The sequence below is a fragment of the Callorhinus ursinus genome, unplaced genomic scaffold (genome assembly GCF_003265705.2).
Source record: "Callorhinus ursinus isolate GAN/ISIS: 27379988/994484 unplaced genomic scaffold, GSC_fseal_2.0 scaffold108, whole genome shotgun sequence".
Classification (NCBI taxonomy): Eukaryota; Metazoa; Chordata; class Mammalia; order Carnivora; family Otariidae; genus Callorhinus; species Callorhinus ursinus.
In genome coordinates this window covers 404,415-416,884 of record NW_027397170.1, presented here as the reverse complement: position 1 = coordinate 416,884, position 12,470 = coordinate 404,415, and the positions used below count along the sequence as shown (strand labels likewise).

Genomic DNA, 12,470 nt, shown 5'->3' with positions numbered 1-12,470 from the left:
AAATATAATCTCATTAATAATTTCTTATGTTGATTACATGTTGAAGTGATATTTTGGAGATACTGGATTAAATAAAATATATTATTAAAACTGATTTTAGGGCACCTCGCTGGCTCAGTCTTGATCTCGGGGTCATGAGTTTGAGCCCCAGGATGGGTGTGGAGCTTACTTAGAATTAAGAAGAAAAAAAGTTTCAAAAATGAAATAAAATAGGGGGCACCTGGGTGGCTCAGTCGGTTGAGCATCTGCCTTCGGCTCAGGTCATGATCCCAGGGTCCTGGGACTGAGCCCCGCCTGGGGCTCCCTGCTCAGCGGGGAGCTTGCTTCTCCCTCTCCTGCTCTCCCTGTTTGTGCGTGCTCTCTCTCTGTGTTAAATAAATAATCTTTTTTAAAAGGATTTTATTTATTTATTTATTTATTTAATATTTATATATCGTAGGGACTCAGTAAATATTTGTCAAATGAATGAATGGACCCAGATGGAAGGAAACATTCTTACCACAATGCTTCTCCATGGGAAAGCTGGTGGACAGGGCAGTCTGATCTTCGTTCCTGGTTTTGTCTCTTGTTCCATGCTGTGTCATGGACACCTGGCCCCCAAGGCGCGTTGTCAGCACTAGAAACCTCTGTCCCAGGTGTAGCCCTTGGGCAGTAGCCCCTGTTCTGGGCTCAGGCTTAGCGTGGTGGCTGGGGGGAAGGGGCTCCTGGAATTCCTTAGAAATGGATTCATGTGGAGGGGGCAGGGAGGTTATCACAAAAATATGGAAGAGAGAGAACGAGGCCTCAACAGCAGAGGGGCTGGCGAGGAGACTGCTCATTTGAGAAATATTTAGGAGGTAAATCAAGCAGGACAGGTGATTGACTGGTTATTGAAGGGAAGAAAATTGGGGCACCAAGAATGATTCTAAGGCTTTAAAAGAATTAGTGCTACAACCATCTCTTTCTGGCCGGCAGGTTCTTCCAGTCTAAAGGGACAGAAATGGCCACCGACCGACTCCTCTGCCGCCCCATCCAACTCATTCAAGACTTAGGGCGACTCTCGTAGGTACTGCCTCCCATGGCGCACTCTGAGGGACACGCTCAGGGGCCATGCGGGAAGAGGTCCGAGGAGTCTTCCTTCACCCGGGAGACCTCTAAGCGCAGTCTCCAGGAAGAACAGGTGTCTGCCAGGGTGGGAGGAGGTGGGCAAAGCGAATGCGGGCTGGAGGTAAAGCACAAGCAAAGGGAGTAAGACGAAGTGAGAAATAAGAAAGGCGGCTGTCGAGCGGCTGGAGCACGGGGCTCTGAGCGCAGGGACCGGTGTGATGCGCCAGACTGGGCAGCGCGTTGAGACCATACTGGAGTTTGGATTCATGTCCCAGCTACCGGAGAAAGCACAAAACTGCCCTAACTCCCGGGTCATACCCAGGGTGGGCAGCCGGCAACCCTGGCCGGAGCGGAGGGAGGGGGTGTCCCCAGCTAGGGGACCTCGAAGTCTCTGTACTCGAATTCCAGGGAAGCGGCGACTCGGGGCAGAACCATTCTCCGGAGGTGGAGAGGGGAGGAGAAGCCCTGCACTCGGAACCCGAGCCCACGGAACCGGCTGGAACCGCCATTCGACTCTTCTCCTTATTCTGATTTTGGCGCTCTGCTTCGCCACCAAGAGCTCCCCTCGCGCGCGACCCCCAGACCCGGGCCTCACTGGTTGCTCCCGGCCGCCCACTCCCGCGCGTGGTATGGCCCGGCGGGCGTCCACTCCCGGCGCTGGTTATAAAGGCCCGGCTGCGGCAGGCGACTGCGGACTCAAGATGCGTCCTAAGGTGTCGGGGCCCGGCGACGCGCGGCACCGGTTCAGACCCCGGGATCCGGCGGGAATCACCCTCGCATCCCCACTCGCAGCCAATCCCGCTCCAGAGCCCCCTGCGCAGCTTGCAGCCGCCTCCGCGCGGGCACCCGCGCCGGGACAGGGAGCAGGATCCAGATCCCCTTTCGTCTCGGGACGCCCAGCCGGAGCTCGCCCGACCTCCAAGGCGGGATCGGCGGCAGGAGCCCCACGCGCGTCCGCATTCTCAGCCGTCCGGCGGAATGCCCAGGCCGTGCCCGGCACCTCGGACGCGCCATGGACCCGCTTCATATTCCAGGGGCCCTTTGGTCCCCCGGCCATTGGCTTGGGGACCGGAAAGGCGGCGGGCATCTGGAAGACGCCGGCCGCCTACGTTGGCCGTCGGCCTGGGGTGTCGGGCCCCGAGCGTGCCGCCTTTATTCGGGAGCTGGAGGAAGGTAACCGGGGTCCCCGGGACCCCAGAGCCGGTGGGACGTAGGCATTTCCGTGGAGAAGGGGCCCCGTCGGCTCCGAGCGCCCCGCCCCTGCTGGCATTCAGTCTTATCGCTCTATCGACTTGCGATGTCACTGTCTGCGGTGCCTGTTGGGTCGCCTCTTGCCCATCTCCTCCTCCTTTCTGTGGTCTCCTGATGGTTGTCGGGGGCCGGGTCCAGGGGCTCTGCGCGCCCGTTGCTCCGCAGTTCTGCGCACTCTCAGGGCACCCCTCCCCAGGCTACCGCAGTGCCAGGAGAGGGGCAGGGGGCTGCGGGAGGGCGCTGCCCCGTGTGCTCTGAGCCTGCGCTGGCCCGCCGCGCGCGGCTGGGGAGGTGGGTGGGCGGAGGGGGAGGTTTTGTCAGCCGTTTGGCTGCAGGGGGTCAAAGCCGTGTTTTCCCCAGGCTAGGGATGGGCGGGGGCTCCGGTTTCGTCCCCTCGTAGCTTCTCCTGGGTGGCAGGACATCTCTGGATTTGGGTCTAGAGGCTCACGGATCCCCTACTGCAGTGCTGGAAAAGTCTCTTCCTTCTCTCCACACGCAACAGGTGCAGGGTGGGTGACTGTGTCTGTTTTACGACCCACGAGGCTCCAATGAGGCGCCCAAAGCCGCCCTCTGGGTAAGGGGTGATGAGCCAGTCTGTGGCTGCTTCCACTAGCCGCCTGCATTCTCCTAGGTGCCAGGGACCCAGGCGGCAGAGAACTCGGTTCCACCTGAGCTTGGAGGACTGGGATCCTTCACCTCGCCCAGGCCCCTCCAGAACAAAAAAGAGTCCAGTTGGTCCTGGGAGCCGGGAAGGGAGTGCTGGGTTCAGGGAGTGTGTGTGGAGAGGATGTTGGGGTCAGGAAAGGAGCTCAGTCTTCTCCTCCCTTGTCGCTGACTCTTGTTGCTGGCGGAGAACTGGGGATAGGGCGGGAGACGGTGGGATGTGGGGTAGGATATGCCCCCCTTTTCCTGACCCAGGCGCACCACTTGTTTTTGCAGCACTGTGTCCTGACCGACCGCCACCAGTTAAGATCACCCAAGAAGATGTCAGACTGATGTTAAATCTGCTAGAGGAGGTGTGTACTGCCTTCCCTAGGGCCATCCTGAGCCTTAGCCAGGCTTCCGTTTTAATTCTGCCTGGGAGGGGTAGGAGTCCTGTCTGTTCTCTGCTTGACTATTTTTCTGGGGGCCAAGCTGGGGGTCCCTCTTATGATGTCCAGGCTGGCATTGCTCTTAGAGCCATCTGGTCTGACCTGCTCTTTTCTATAAGGGGAAACTGAGGCCCCCACGGTGGGTTGATGGCAGACTCTTTTCTAGTACCCTGGAAAACTAGCGTGTGGAAGGGTTTCCCTTAGGGGCCTAGCTTCCCTTTGACCCCTGTGTACTCCCTAGCTTCTCCCAGCTCTCTGGGAGATCCCAGAAAACAGGAAAGTATTCCCCATGGATGGGGATCCCCTCTGCAGAGAGAGCAGGACCTAAATACGGTGGCTCGCATTGGCCAGTCCCTGGCGAAACGGAACAGTGTTCTGATGGAGGAGAACAGCAAGCTGGAAGCCATGCTGGGCTCAGCCAGGGAGGAGGTAACTGGGCAGGGAGGAGGGGTAGGGGGTGCGTCATCTCAGACCTTCCTACGTCCCCTTCGTGCCACGACCTGTGCTTCCCCCACCCCCCTGCCTGCCTTCCGACAGGGATCCTCTCCCCCACTGGCAGATTTTGTACCTCAGACACCAGGTGAGCTTGCGAGATGATCTCCTCCAGCTCTACTCAGACTCTGATGAGGAGGAAGAGGAGGAGGAGGAGGAAGAGGAAGAGCGAGAGCAGCAGCATGATCATCCCTATGGAGCCTCTGAGCCGTGAGTGTCCTGCCTTTTCACCGGGGCAGCTCCTCTGTGCCTCAGTTTCCCCATTTGCAAACAGGGACACACACGGTGTACCTGCCAGCAGGGTTGCTGGGGCTACACGAGCGCCCGAGTGGGCGAACCCTGGGTTCCTCTCCCCCCCGCCCCCGTGCTGGGCCCTGACCCCCATCGCTCCCGCCGCTAGGACTTCTGTGCAGGAGTCCGAGTCGCCGCACTACTGCCCGAAGCTGGAAACACTGCAGGAGCAGCTGAGGCGGCTGGAGGAGGAGAACGAGCAGCTGAGAGAGGAGGGGAGGCTGTGGCAGGAGGGCACAGCGGCAGGCAGGGGCTGGTGACCCCCCTGCGCCTTCCTCTCTCCCTCCCTCCCTCCAGGCCTCTCACCTCGACGCCCTTGAGGAGGAGGAGCAGATGCTCATCCTGGATTGTGTGGAGCAGTTTTGTACGTGAAGCTGTAACTTGGGGGTAGAGGGCTGTCCCACGAAGCCGAGGGAAGAACTCAGAACTCACAGTTTGGAGACCTGAGTTCGAGGCCCACCCTGGCACTTCCTGGCTGTGGGAGCTTGGACAAGTTCCTTGACATCTCTGAAACCTCATCTTTAGAATGGGAAGGAATAATGTCAGCCCTCTGGACCTCTCCAGAGGCACAGCTGAGGACGTGCTTTGCACACACTGGAAAGAGCTGTGCAGAAGCTATGGGGCCCCTCTAAGCCTGTTTCATTTTGTCATTTGGGGCTTGGGAAGGACGGGCCTGGAAGCAAGGAAGAGAAGGAGCCGTGAGCGGCCAGACACCAGGCGAGGCACTGGGGCTGGGGCAGTGGCGGGTACCGTGTGTTGATGAAGATGAGGGAGGCACAGGGTTTGTCCCTGAGAAGCTCGAGTCTAGCTTTGAGATGCAGGTGCAAGATGGGAGCGGCTGAACTCATGCTGCTCGCCTTCCTGCAGGCCTGACCTTCCTTCCCTCTGGGTTCCCCAGCTCCCCGAATGGCCAGGCCCCTGGCATAGGAGCTGGGCCCCAAGTTCGGTTGCTTCCACCTCCTAAGGAAGGCTAAGTCTCTTTCCTCCTCCTCACCCCCCTGCCTCTACCCCAGGCCGGGTCTTAACTGGTCTCCTCTCCTGTACTGCTGTCTTTCCAGGTCCTTCTGCACACAGCCCAAAATTGGTTTTCTAAAACCAAATCTGACCATGTCATCCTCTGCCTAAAACCCCAAGCTTCCCACTGGCCAAAGGGTAACCTCAGCCCCCTCCCCCAGCCCCTGTGATCGGGGCCCTGCCCAGATCCGGAGCCCTCCCTCCCAGGGTTTTGTGATTGGCTCTGGGCCCCTCCACACCCTGTCTGGGAGCCTCGTTTGCCCTTTTTGGCCTGGCTGAGTCCCACTTACCCTGCAGAGGCCTTAGCTTCGCAGACCGTGTAAGGCAGGACCGGGTGCCACTGTGACCCCCGGCGCACCCTTTACATGTGTTCCATCCTAGCCCAGAGTAGGCCCTGGTGGGATTTCCTTGCCCATCAGTGTCCCCACTAGACTTGAGCTCTGTGTGCCCTGGGACCAGGTCTCTAGGGCTGCTCGCCCAGGGCCTTGCTCCCTGTCACTCAACAGACATTTATTGGGATGAAGAGCCAGACAGGAATATGAAGCCCTGCGAACCCAGAGTCCCCCGCCCCAGCTGAAGGGTGGGGTGGACAGAGGCCTCAGGAGGGCCAGACTGGTCCCCAGAGGCCAGGCGAGCCAGTGCTGACTTTCTGTCCCCGCTTCCCCGCAGCTGAGGCCAGCCAGCAGATGGCCGAGCTGTCGGAGGTGCTGGCGCTCAGGATGGAGACCCATGACCAGCAGCGGAGGGAGGTCGCCCAGCTTCGGACCCAGGTCCTGACGCTGCAGCAGCGCTGTCAGACGGTGCGTCCGGGTGTGTGCAGGGCTCCCTGCTCCTGTCACGGCCCCCCGGGGCACCCAAGCCCCCTCCTCCCTGCCCTTGCCTCACGGAGCCCTCGGCTCAGCCAGGCCCCAGGCCCCGCTCTGCGGCAGTCAGAGTCGGAGGAGATTTCGGAGAGCATCTCGTTCTGCCCCCTCGTTGTTCCAGGGAGGGGACGCAGGCCCAGAGAGGGTCATGGGGTGTTCTAGGATGCATGACCCTCCCACCTGATGGGGCCTCATTCCATGTGACTTCCTGCTTCAGGGGTTGCCAAAGGCTCAGCGATGTGCCCGGGAGGACTTGCTGGAGGTGGTAGGGAGGCCTCGGGTGGGGCTGACTGGTCTCGGATCTGGCTGACCAGTCTCGGTCCTTCCAGTATGAAGCCCAGACTGAGAAGTTGCAACGGCAGCTGGCTTCGGAGAAGGAAATCCAGATGCGGCTCCAGGATGAGGTGAAGCTCCCCCTGACTGCTGCCCGGGCCTTTGAGAGCCCCTGGCCCAGAGCTGGGAACTCAAGGCCCCTTGGTCAGCTGGCTGACTCTCCTGGGAGGACGAGCTCCTTGAGCAGGCTCTGGGTCTGTCCCTTTGCACGCCCTGGGTGTCTGGCGAGGGGTCTGGCAGGTTCAGTTGGGGTCTGAGTGGAGTAGAGTCCAGGGACCTGCTGGGGGCACCCTGCATGTCATTATGTGGGTCTAGAGACTGGGCCACTTGCCTCTTAGCCCAGGCTTCCTGGCACGCTGGGGAGAGGGTGGGCAGGGTGTGCTGGGCGGGTGCGCCTGGGTCCCAACAGAACCTGCGGGTGGCTTTCCAGCTTCAGGACCTGCGGGAGAGGTACACGGAGTGTCGGGGCATGCTTACTGAGGCCCAGGAGGAGGCGAAGACCCTCTGCCAGCGAGCCCCGGTGTCCACTGGCCCTGTCACTCACTACACATACACTGTACCCGTGGTGAGGACCCCCGGCTGCCCACCTCCTGCTCTCTGTGCGCTCATGCCTCAGCCCTGCTGGCTGATTTCCATCCCCCGTCCCTTTCTGTCCCTGGAGGTAGGGGTTGGAGTTCTGTGGGGATGCCCTGCTAATATCCTCCTCTCCACCACAGGAGGCCCTTCCTGGTTTCCAGGAGACCCTGGCCGAGGAGCTCAGAATGTCTATAAGGAGGATTATCTCAGACCCTGTGTTTTTTATCGAAAGGTGTGCTGCTGGGGCCCCTAGGCCCTCGCCTGACGCGCGCTCACCTGCCCAGAGCGTGGAGGGGGTTTGCTTCTGACTTCTTCCTTCACTCATGACGCCCCCTTGTTAGCTGCCCTGTCCCCTCCCCCTCACCACCCTTTTTTCTGTCCACGTGTGTGGGCCCCTCATTTTTCCCTGGGATTTTTTCCCTGCTGGGGCCCCAGGAACTTTGCAGTTTCAGCTAATGTTGCCTTGGGACAGTGATGGCCCTTTTCTCTGTTGAAGGAATCACGGAACGGCTGCAGAGGAGATGTCACACCTGGGGTAAGCTGGCCAGGGGCTCCCCCATCACCGCCCTCACTTTTAGCAACCAGACAACCATCTATGACCCTGCCACCCTGGAGAACGCCCCACTCTCTGAGCTGGCTGGGCTGAGGTGTTCTGGGAAGGGGCTGCCCCCTTTTCCTTCTGATCTTGCCCCATAGTTGGCCATCTGACTTAGGCTGTTCCCAGTGGGGACTGAAGGCTTCCCTTCACCTCACCAGAGACTGAGAGGAGAATGAGCACTGGCCCAGGAGCTGGGAACGTCTGGGACTTGAGTCCCTGCTTGATCCCTTTAATTGGCTGTGTGTCTTTGGGCAAATTGCTTGACCAGTCTGAGCCTTACTAAAATGGATTTGTTCCTATGGGGCAACTAGCTGTGGGCTGGGCCGTGAAGGTTAGATCATGGAGAAGAATATTATCCTTGCTGCTCTGGGTTGTGCACAGGGTGGTGGTGGGCTGTACCAGGGGAAGGCGGGGCTTGTGCAGTGGGGGTGACCATTCTCCCTCCTTACCTGGTGCCTGGGCTGGGTGTCTGAAGCCTGGAGGCTGGTACGCAGCTCCCCTTTCCCCTGGCTGGGACAGAAGTGGGGAGTAGCCGTCGGGCCTTGTGGGTAGACTGGAGCAGAGAGCAGGGGAGCTCCTCAGCCCTGGTGGCTGGAGATGTCCCGGAGGAGTGGAAGAACGTGGCAGAAAGACGTTCCTGTCTCCCTGGCCAGGTACAAGCTGTGCTGCGGTGCGGCATGAGAGCAGGAATGGGGGTTCGAGGCTGAGAGGGGGTTAATGACAGCAGAGGATTTTGTGCCTTCGGAGGAGCTGGGGGCCGCAGAAGAGGGGGTGTCAGCTGAGGAGGGGTTGACAGAAGAGGCGGAGCTGGTGTCGGAGGACGCTGAGGCCTGGGAGGCCGTAGAGCCGGAGCTGGATGAGGCGACGCAGACGAACGCAGTGACCTCAACCCTGGCAGCCAGCGGCTTGGGCCCCTCTCACCTAAGCATGAGGTGTGTCCTCCGGCAGCTGGCTAACTGGCAGGATTCGGGGTACGGGTGGCCGCTGAGGCAGAAGATGCTCCAGGAAGGTGAGTGCTCCCGCAGGGGCCTCCCTCTGGCCAGCTGGACGAGCTGCAGATCATCAAGCCGATGAAAGGGGAGGGTAGGTGAGCCCCCCAGGTGCTCACTTACCCTGGCCTGGCCCCACGCAGCTTGCTGATTTGCATGGACTTTTCATATCATTTGCATAGGCACTGGGGATCTGTGGCCCCAGGGCTCATTTATGTGGAATTGGCATAAGATTCCAGAGCTCTACCCCCTTTTCTCCTGGGGAGCTGGGCTGGGCGTCAAGACCGGGGCTGCTGCCCTCCATTCCACCTCAGCTTCCTGTCTCTGCCACCCCCAGCCCCAAGGCTCCCCAACCCTGCAGCAGTGGCAGCAGCAGGCCAAGACAATGTGGGGGACGGGGTGCAGAGCAGCACCCTGGGGTGCTGACCCAGGACTTTCAGAGACTGGAGGAGGACAGGGTCAACCACCCTCCCAGGGCCTGGGAGGAAGACAGGGGTCTTCTGGTGCCACCCAGGCCATTGGGACAAAGGCCTCTGCCAGCAAGGGTGGTCGGACCGGTCCCCTGGGTGAGTCTGAAGATGGGCTAGGGTCTCCTCCAGGGTGGTGGAGGGTGGGTCAGGGTCTCCTCTCCCCAGCTAGAAACCCCAAGGTTTGGGGAGCTACACCTGCTGAGTGCCGGCTGCCTTCAGGGAGCTCACAGAGATGCATTGTTTCCTTTAGTTGTCACACCCTGTAGGTAGGAGTTATTGTCCCCCTTTGTCAGGTGAGAACAGAGCTAAAGTAACTCACTGGAGGTCACACAGCTGGAGTGGATCTGAGCCTGTTCTGTTCACTGCTATGCCATAATGACTTTCCTGGCCTATCCCTCCCCTCAGACCCGGTCCTGGTGCCTGCCTAGCCTGCTCAGTCAGCTGTGAAATTTAGAGCCTGCTGCTAGCCTCACCATCATAGGTGGCCTGCCCCCACTCTGATGGCGCTTTGGTCACTGCTGGGCAGCCTCATCAGGGTCGCCATGGAAGGTTGTGCAGTCTGTATACTGAACAGTGACCTCTATGGCGGGCCGGTGGGCAGCCTGCACAATGATCAGTCGTGGCTCTCTTTCTCAATAGCTGACAAGACCTCAGCCCCTGCCCACTGTGCAGGCCCCCAATTCACCTCCACTCCCCTTCTCTTCCAGGCTTTGCTGTGTCCCAGCAGCCTGCAGAGGCCCCACAGACAGCCTGAGGCCCCTCCTTCAGCTGCCTGGTCAAGTCCCACCTGCCCCAGAAACCTCCTTCCTATCCTCCCAAACGGGACCCTCCTGTCTGTCACCAGTGCACCTTCTGTCCTGATGAACCTGGGCTGGGGCTTGAGGACTTTTCTGAGCTAGGGGACCCCGGCCCTCTCTCTGCAGCTGGTGCAAAATCTGTGGCGGCTGGGGCTGGAGTCACGTGCTAGCCCAGGGGCTGGTGGAAGCCCCGGGAGGAGGCCTGGCAGCTGCCTGACCTGGCTCTGAGCTGGGCTGGGGGTGGGGCTCGGGCCCTGGTGCGGGAAGGTGTTCTGATGACCCTCCTGACAACATGCCCTTGACCCCCAAGTTAAAGGTGGCCCCTGAGTTCTTGCTGACTTTCAGGGACCTGGCCCTCTTCCTCCATTCTTGGCCCTTCCTTCTCAGTCCCTCGCTATTGTTGGTAACCAAGAGTGTCTCTACGTGTGGGTGAGGGGTCCCTCTGTCCCCTGGGGGCCTCCTCCCCGCCTCCCTGCCTGTGGCCCTTGAGTGTCCAGGCTCCCCACCCAAGTCACTCCCTCCCTGCTGTCCTCCCCTCAGTGCTCCTCGTTTCTTCATTCCAGATGTTCTGCCCTTTCCCACTCTTTACTCCTAAACAGCTGGAGTCTGGGGCTTAGGACCCCCATTGGTCTGGCCCCGCTCCCTCTTGTGCTAACCGCTCTTCTGTTCTTCTGTTGCTTGTCAGCCCGTACACCTGCCAATGCAGGAAATAAAGGACCTGTGCGCTACCTGGCCCACGCTCCGGCATCTTTCTCTGGGAGTGTGCGCGCGTGCATGCAGCTGTGCTGGGGCAAAGCTGTGGAGAGACGGACGGTGGGCTCCAATACTGAATCATGTGCCACGGGCTTTTGTTAAATACATGACCTGGTCACATCAACAACCCCTGTGGAGTGGTGGGTGATCTGATAAACGGTTGTCGGAGGAGGAAACAGGCCCAGGCAGGTTAAGTGACCCTTGCAAGGGTCTAAGAGCCAGCTGCGGACCTGGGATGTGAACCCAAGCCCTCAGGCCTCCCGAGCCTGTGCTCAGAGAGACTCCCTTCCCTATTTTTCTGCTCCAGGGATTCTGGCCCAGTGCCCTGGCTGCGAGGGGTAAGGCACGGGCAAGAGTCACCCACTGTCTTAGGTAGAGGGCCCTCAGACCTGGAGTCAGACCTGCAACAGCATTTGAAAACAAGTGGTTTGTTTGGAAGCTGATCCAGGAAGCATTCCTGCGGGGAGTGGGGAATTGAGAAGGAAGGAAGTTAAGGGGTGTGCTAGTCACTGGGGCTTAATCCTACTGGGGAACTCTGGGAAGAAGTATAGCCCTTTGCTACATGGGTGTGGTCTGTGGACCAGCGTCATCGGCATCTCCTGGGAGCTTGTCAGAAATGCAGATTCTCAGGTCCCACCCCAGACTTATAGAGTCAGAATCTGCATGGTCACAAGGACCCCAGGGAATGCACATGCGTGGTAAAGTTTGGGACCCACTGAGATGGAGCCAACTCAGTTATCTCCCCCAAGGGATGAGGAAGCTGGGCATGCACCGCCCAGCTGACATTTGGCACTGGCAGCCTTGGGCATTAACATCACACTCTGTGCTCCATGTGTGGGTAAGGAAAAGCCCCCTGGCAGAGAATTTTTTTTTTAAAGATTTATTTATTTTAGAGAGAGAGTGTGTGAGCAGGGAGAGGGGCAGAGGGAGAGAGAGAGAGAAGCAGACCCCTTGCTGAGCACAGAGCCCGATGACAGCTGAAACCAAGAGTCAGATGCTTAACCAACTGAGCCACCCAGGCGCCCCCAAGAATATTGATGCTTCTAGTGGACCATGGACAGCACATGCGGGAATGGATATTTTTAAATGGTTACACTTTATGTATGTATGTATGTAGCCTACATGCCCAGCATGGAACCCAACATGGGGCTTGAACTCTCGACTCTGAGATCAAGAGTTGCATGCTGTACTGACCGACCGAGCCAGCCAGATGAGGCGCCGCAATGCACTCTCTCTTTAACGTGGGTGGAGGCGTGATGGCATTTGGGGTTCTCTGGTGTGGCAGCTCAGGCCCTGTACACAACGGCTTTTGAAATATCTGGGTGTGCCTCCTTCCCCAGTGTACAATTACACTGATAAGTGGCAACTTCTGAGAATTGATGCAGATTTGTAAACCAGGCAGTGGATCATGATTTTCCATTTTGGCAGCTGACATCAGCCTTGGGCTCATCTGCTGTTGATCCGTTCTCTTTGTATAAGGCAAACAATGCCCTTCCTGGCCACCCATAGATCTCAAGTTTTGTTTTGTTTTTTTTTTTTAAAGATTTTATTTATTTATTTTGACATAGAGACAGCGAGAGAGGGAACACAAGCGGGGGAGTGGGAGAGGGAGAAGCAGGCTCCCCGCGGAGCAGGGAGCCCGATGCAGGGCTTGATCCCAGGACCCTGGGATCATGACCTGAGCTGAAGGCAGACGCTTAACGACTGAGCCACCCAGGCGCCCCAGATCTCTCAAATTTAGGGGTACCATGGTCTGAGCCACCGCTGCAAACCCTGTGGGTTAAGGTCCCCTGGTAATTATGTCCACCTTGCCTCCGAGGGTTAAGTGCTGCCACTCCCCTCTGTCCTGCAATCCTCTCATCCCCA

General features: G+C 58.9%; 1 protein-coding gene across 1 annotated transcript; it reads left to right on the top strand.

Annotated features, from left to right (window-relative positions):
- Positions 1 to 1,787: 1,787 nt before the first annotated feature.
- On the top strand, positions 1,788 to 10,552 carry HAP1 (huntingtin associated protein 1). Its single transcript, XM_073889481.1, is given in 13 exon segments — positions 1,788 to 2,259; positions 3,277 to 3,353; positions 3,741 to 3,857; positions 3,988 to 4,130; positions 4,321 to 4,427; positions 4,510 to 4,575; positions 5,895 to 6,025; positions 6,418 to 6,492; positions 6,852 to 6,986; positions 7,138 to 7,229; positions 7,494 to 7,532; positions 8,249 to 9,150; positions 9,762 to 10,552. Coding segments are annotated over 12 exon segments (1,875 nt in total). The 3' UTR covers positions 8,670 to 9,150; positions 9,762 to 10,552.
- The last annotated feature ends 1,918 nt before the right edge of the window (positions 10,553 to 12,470 follow it).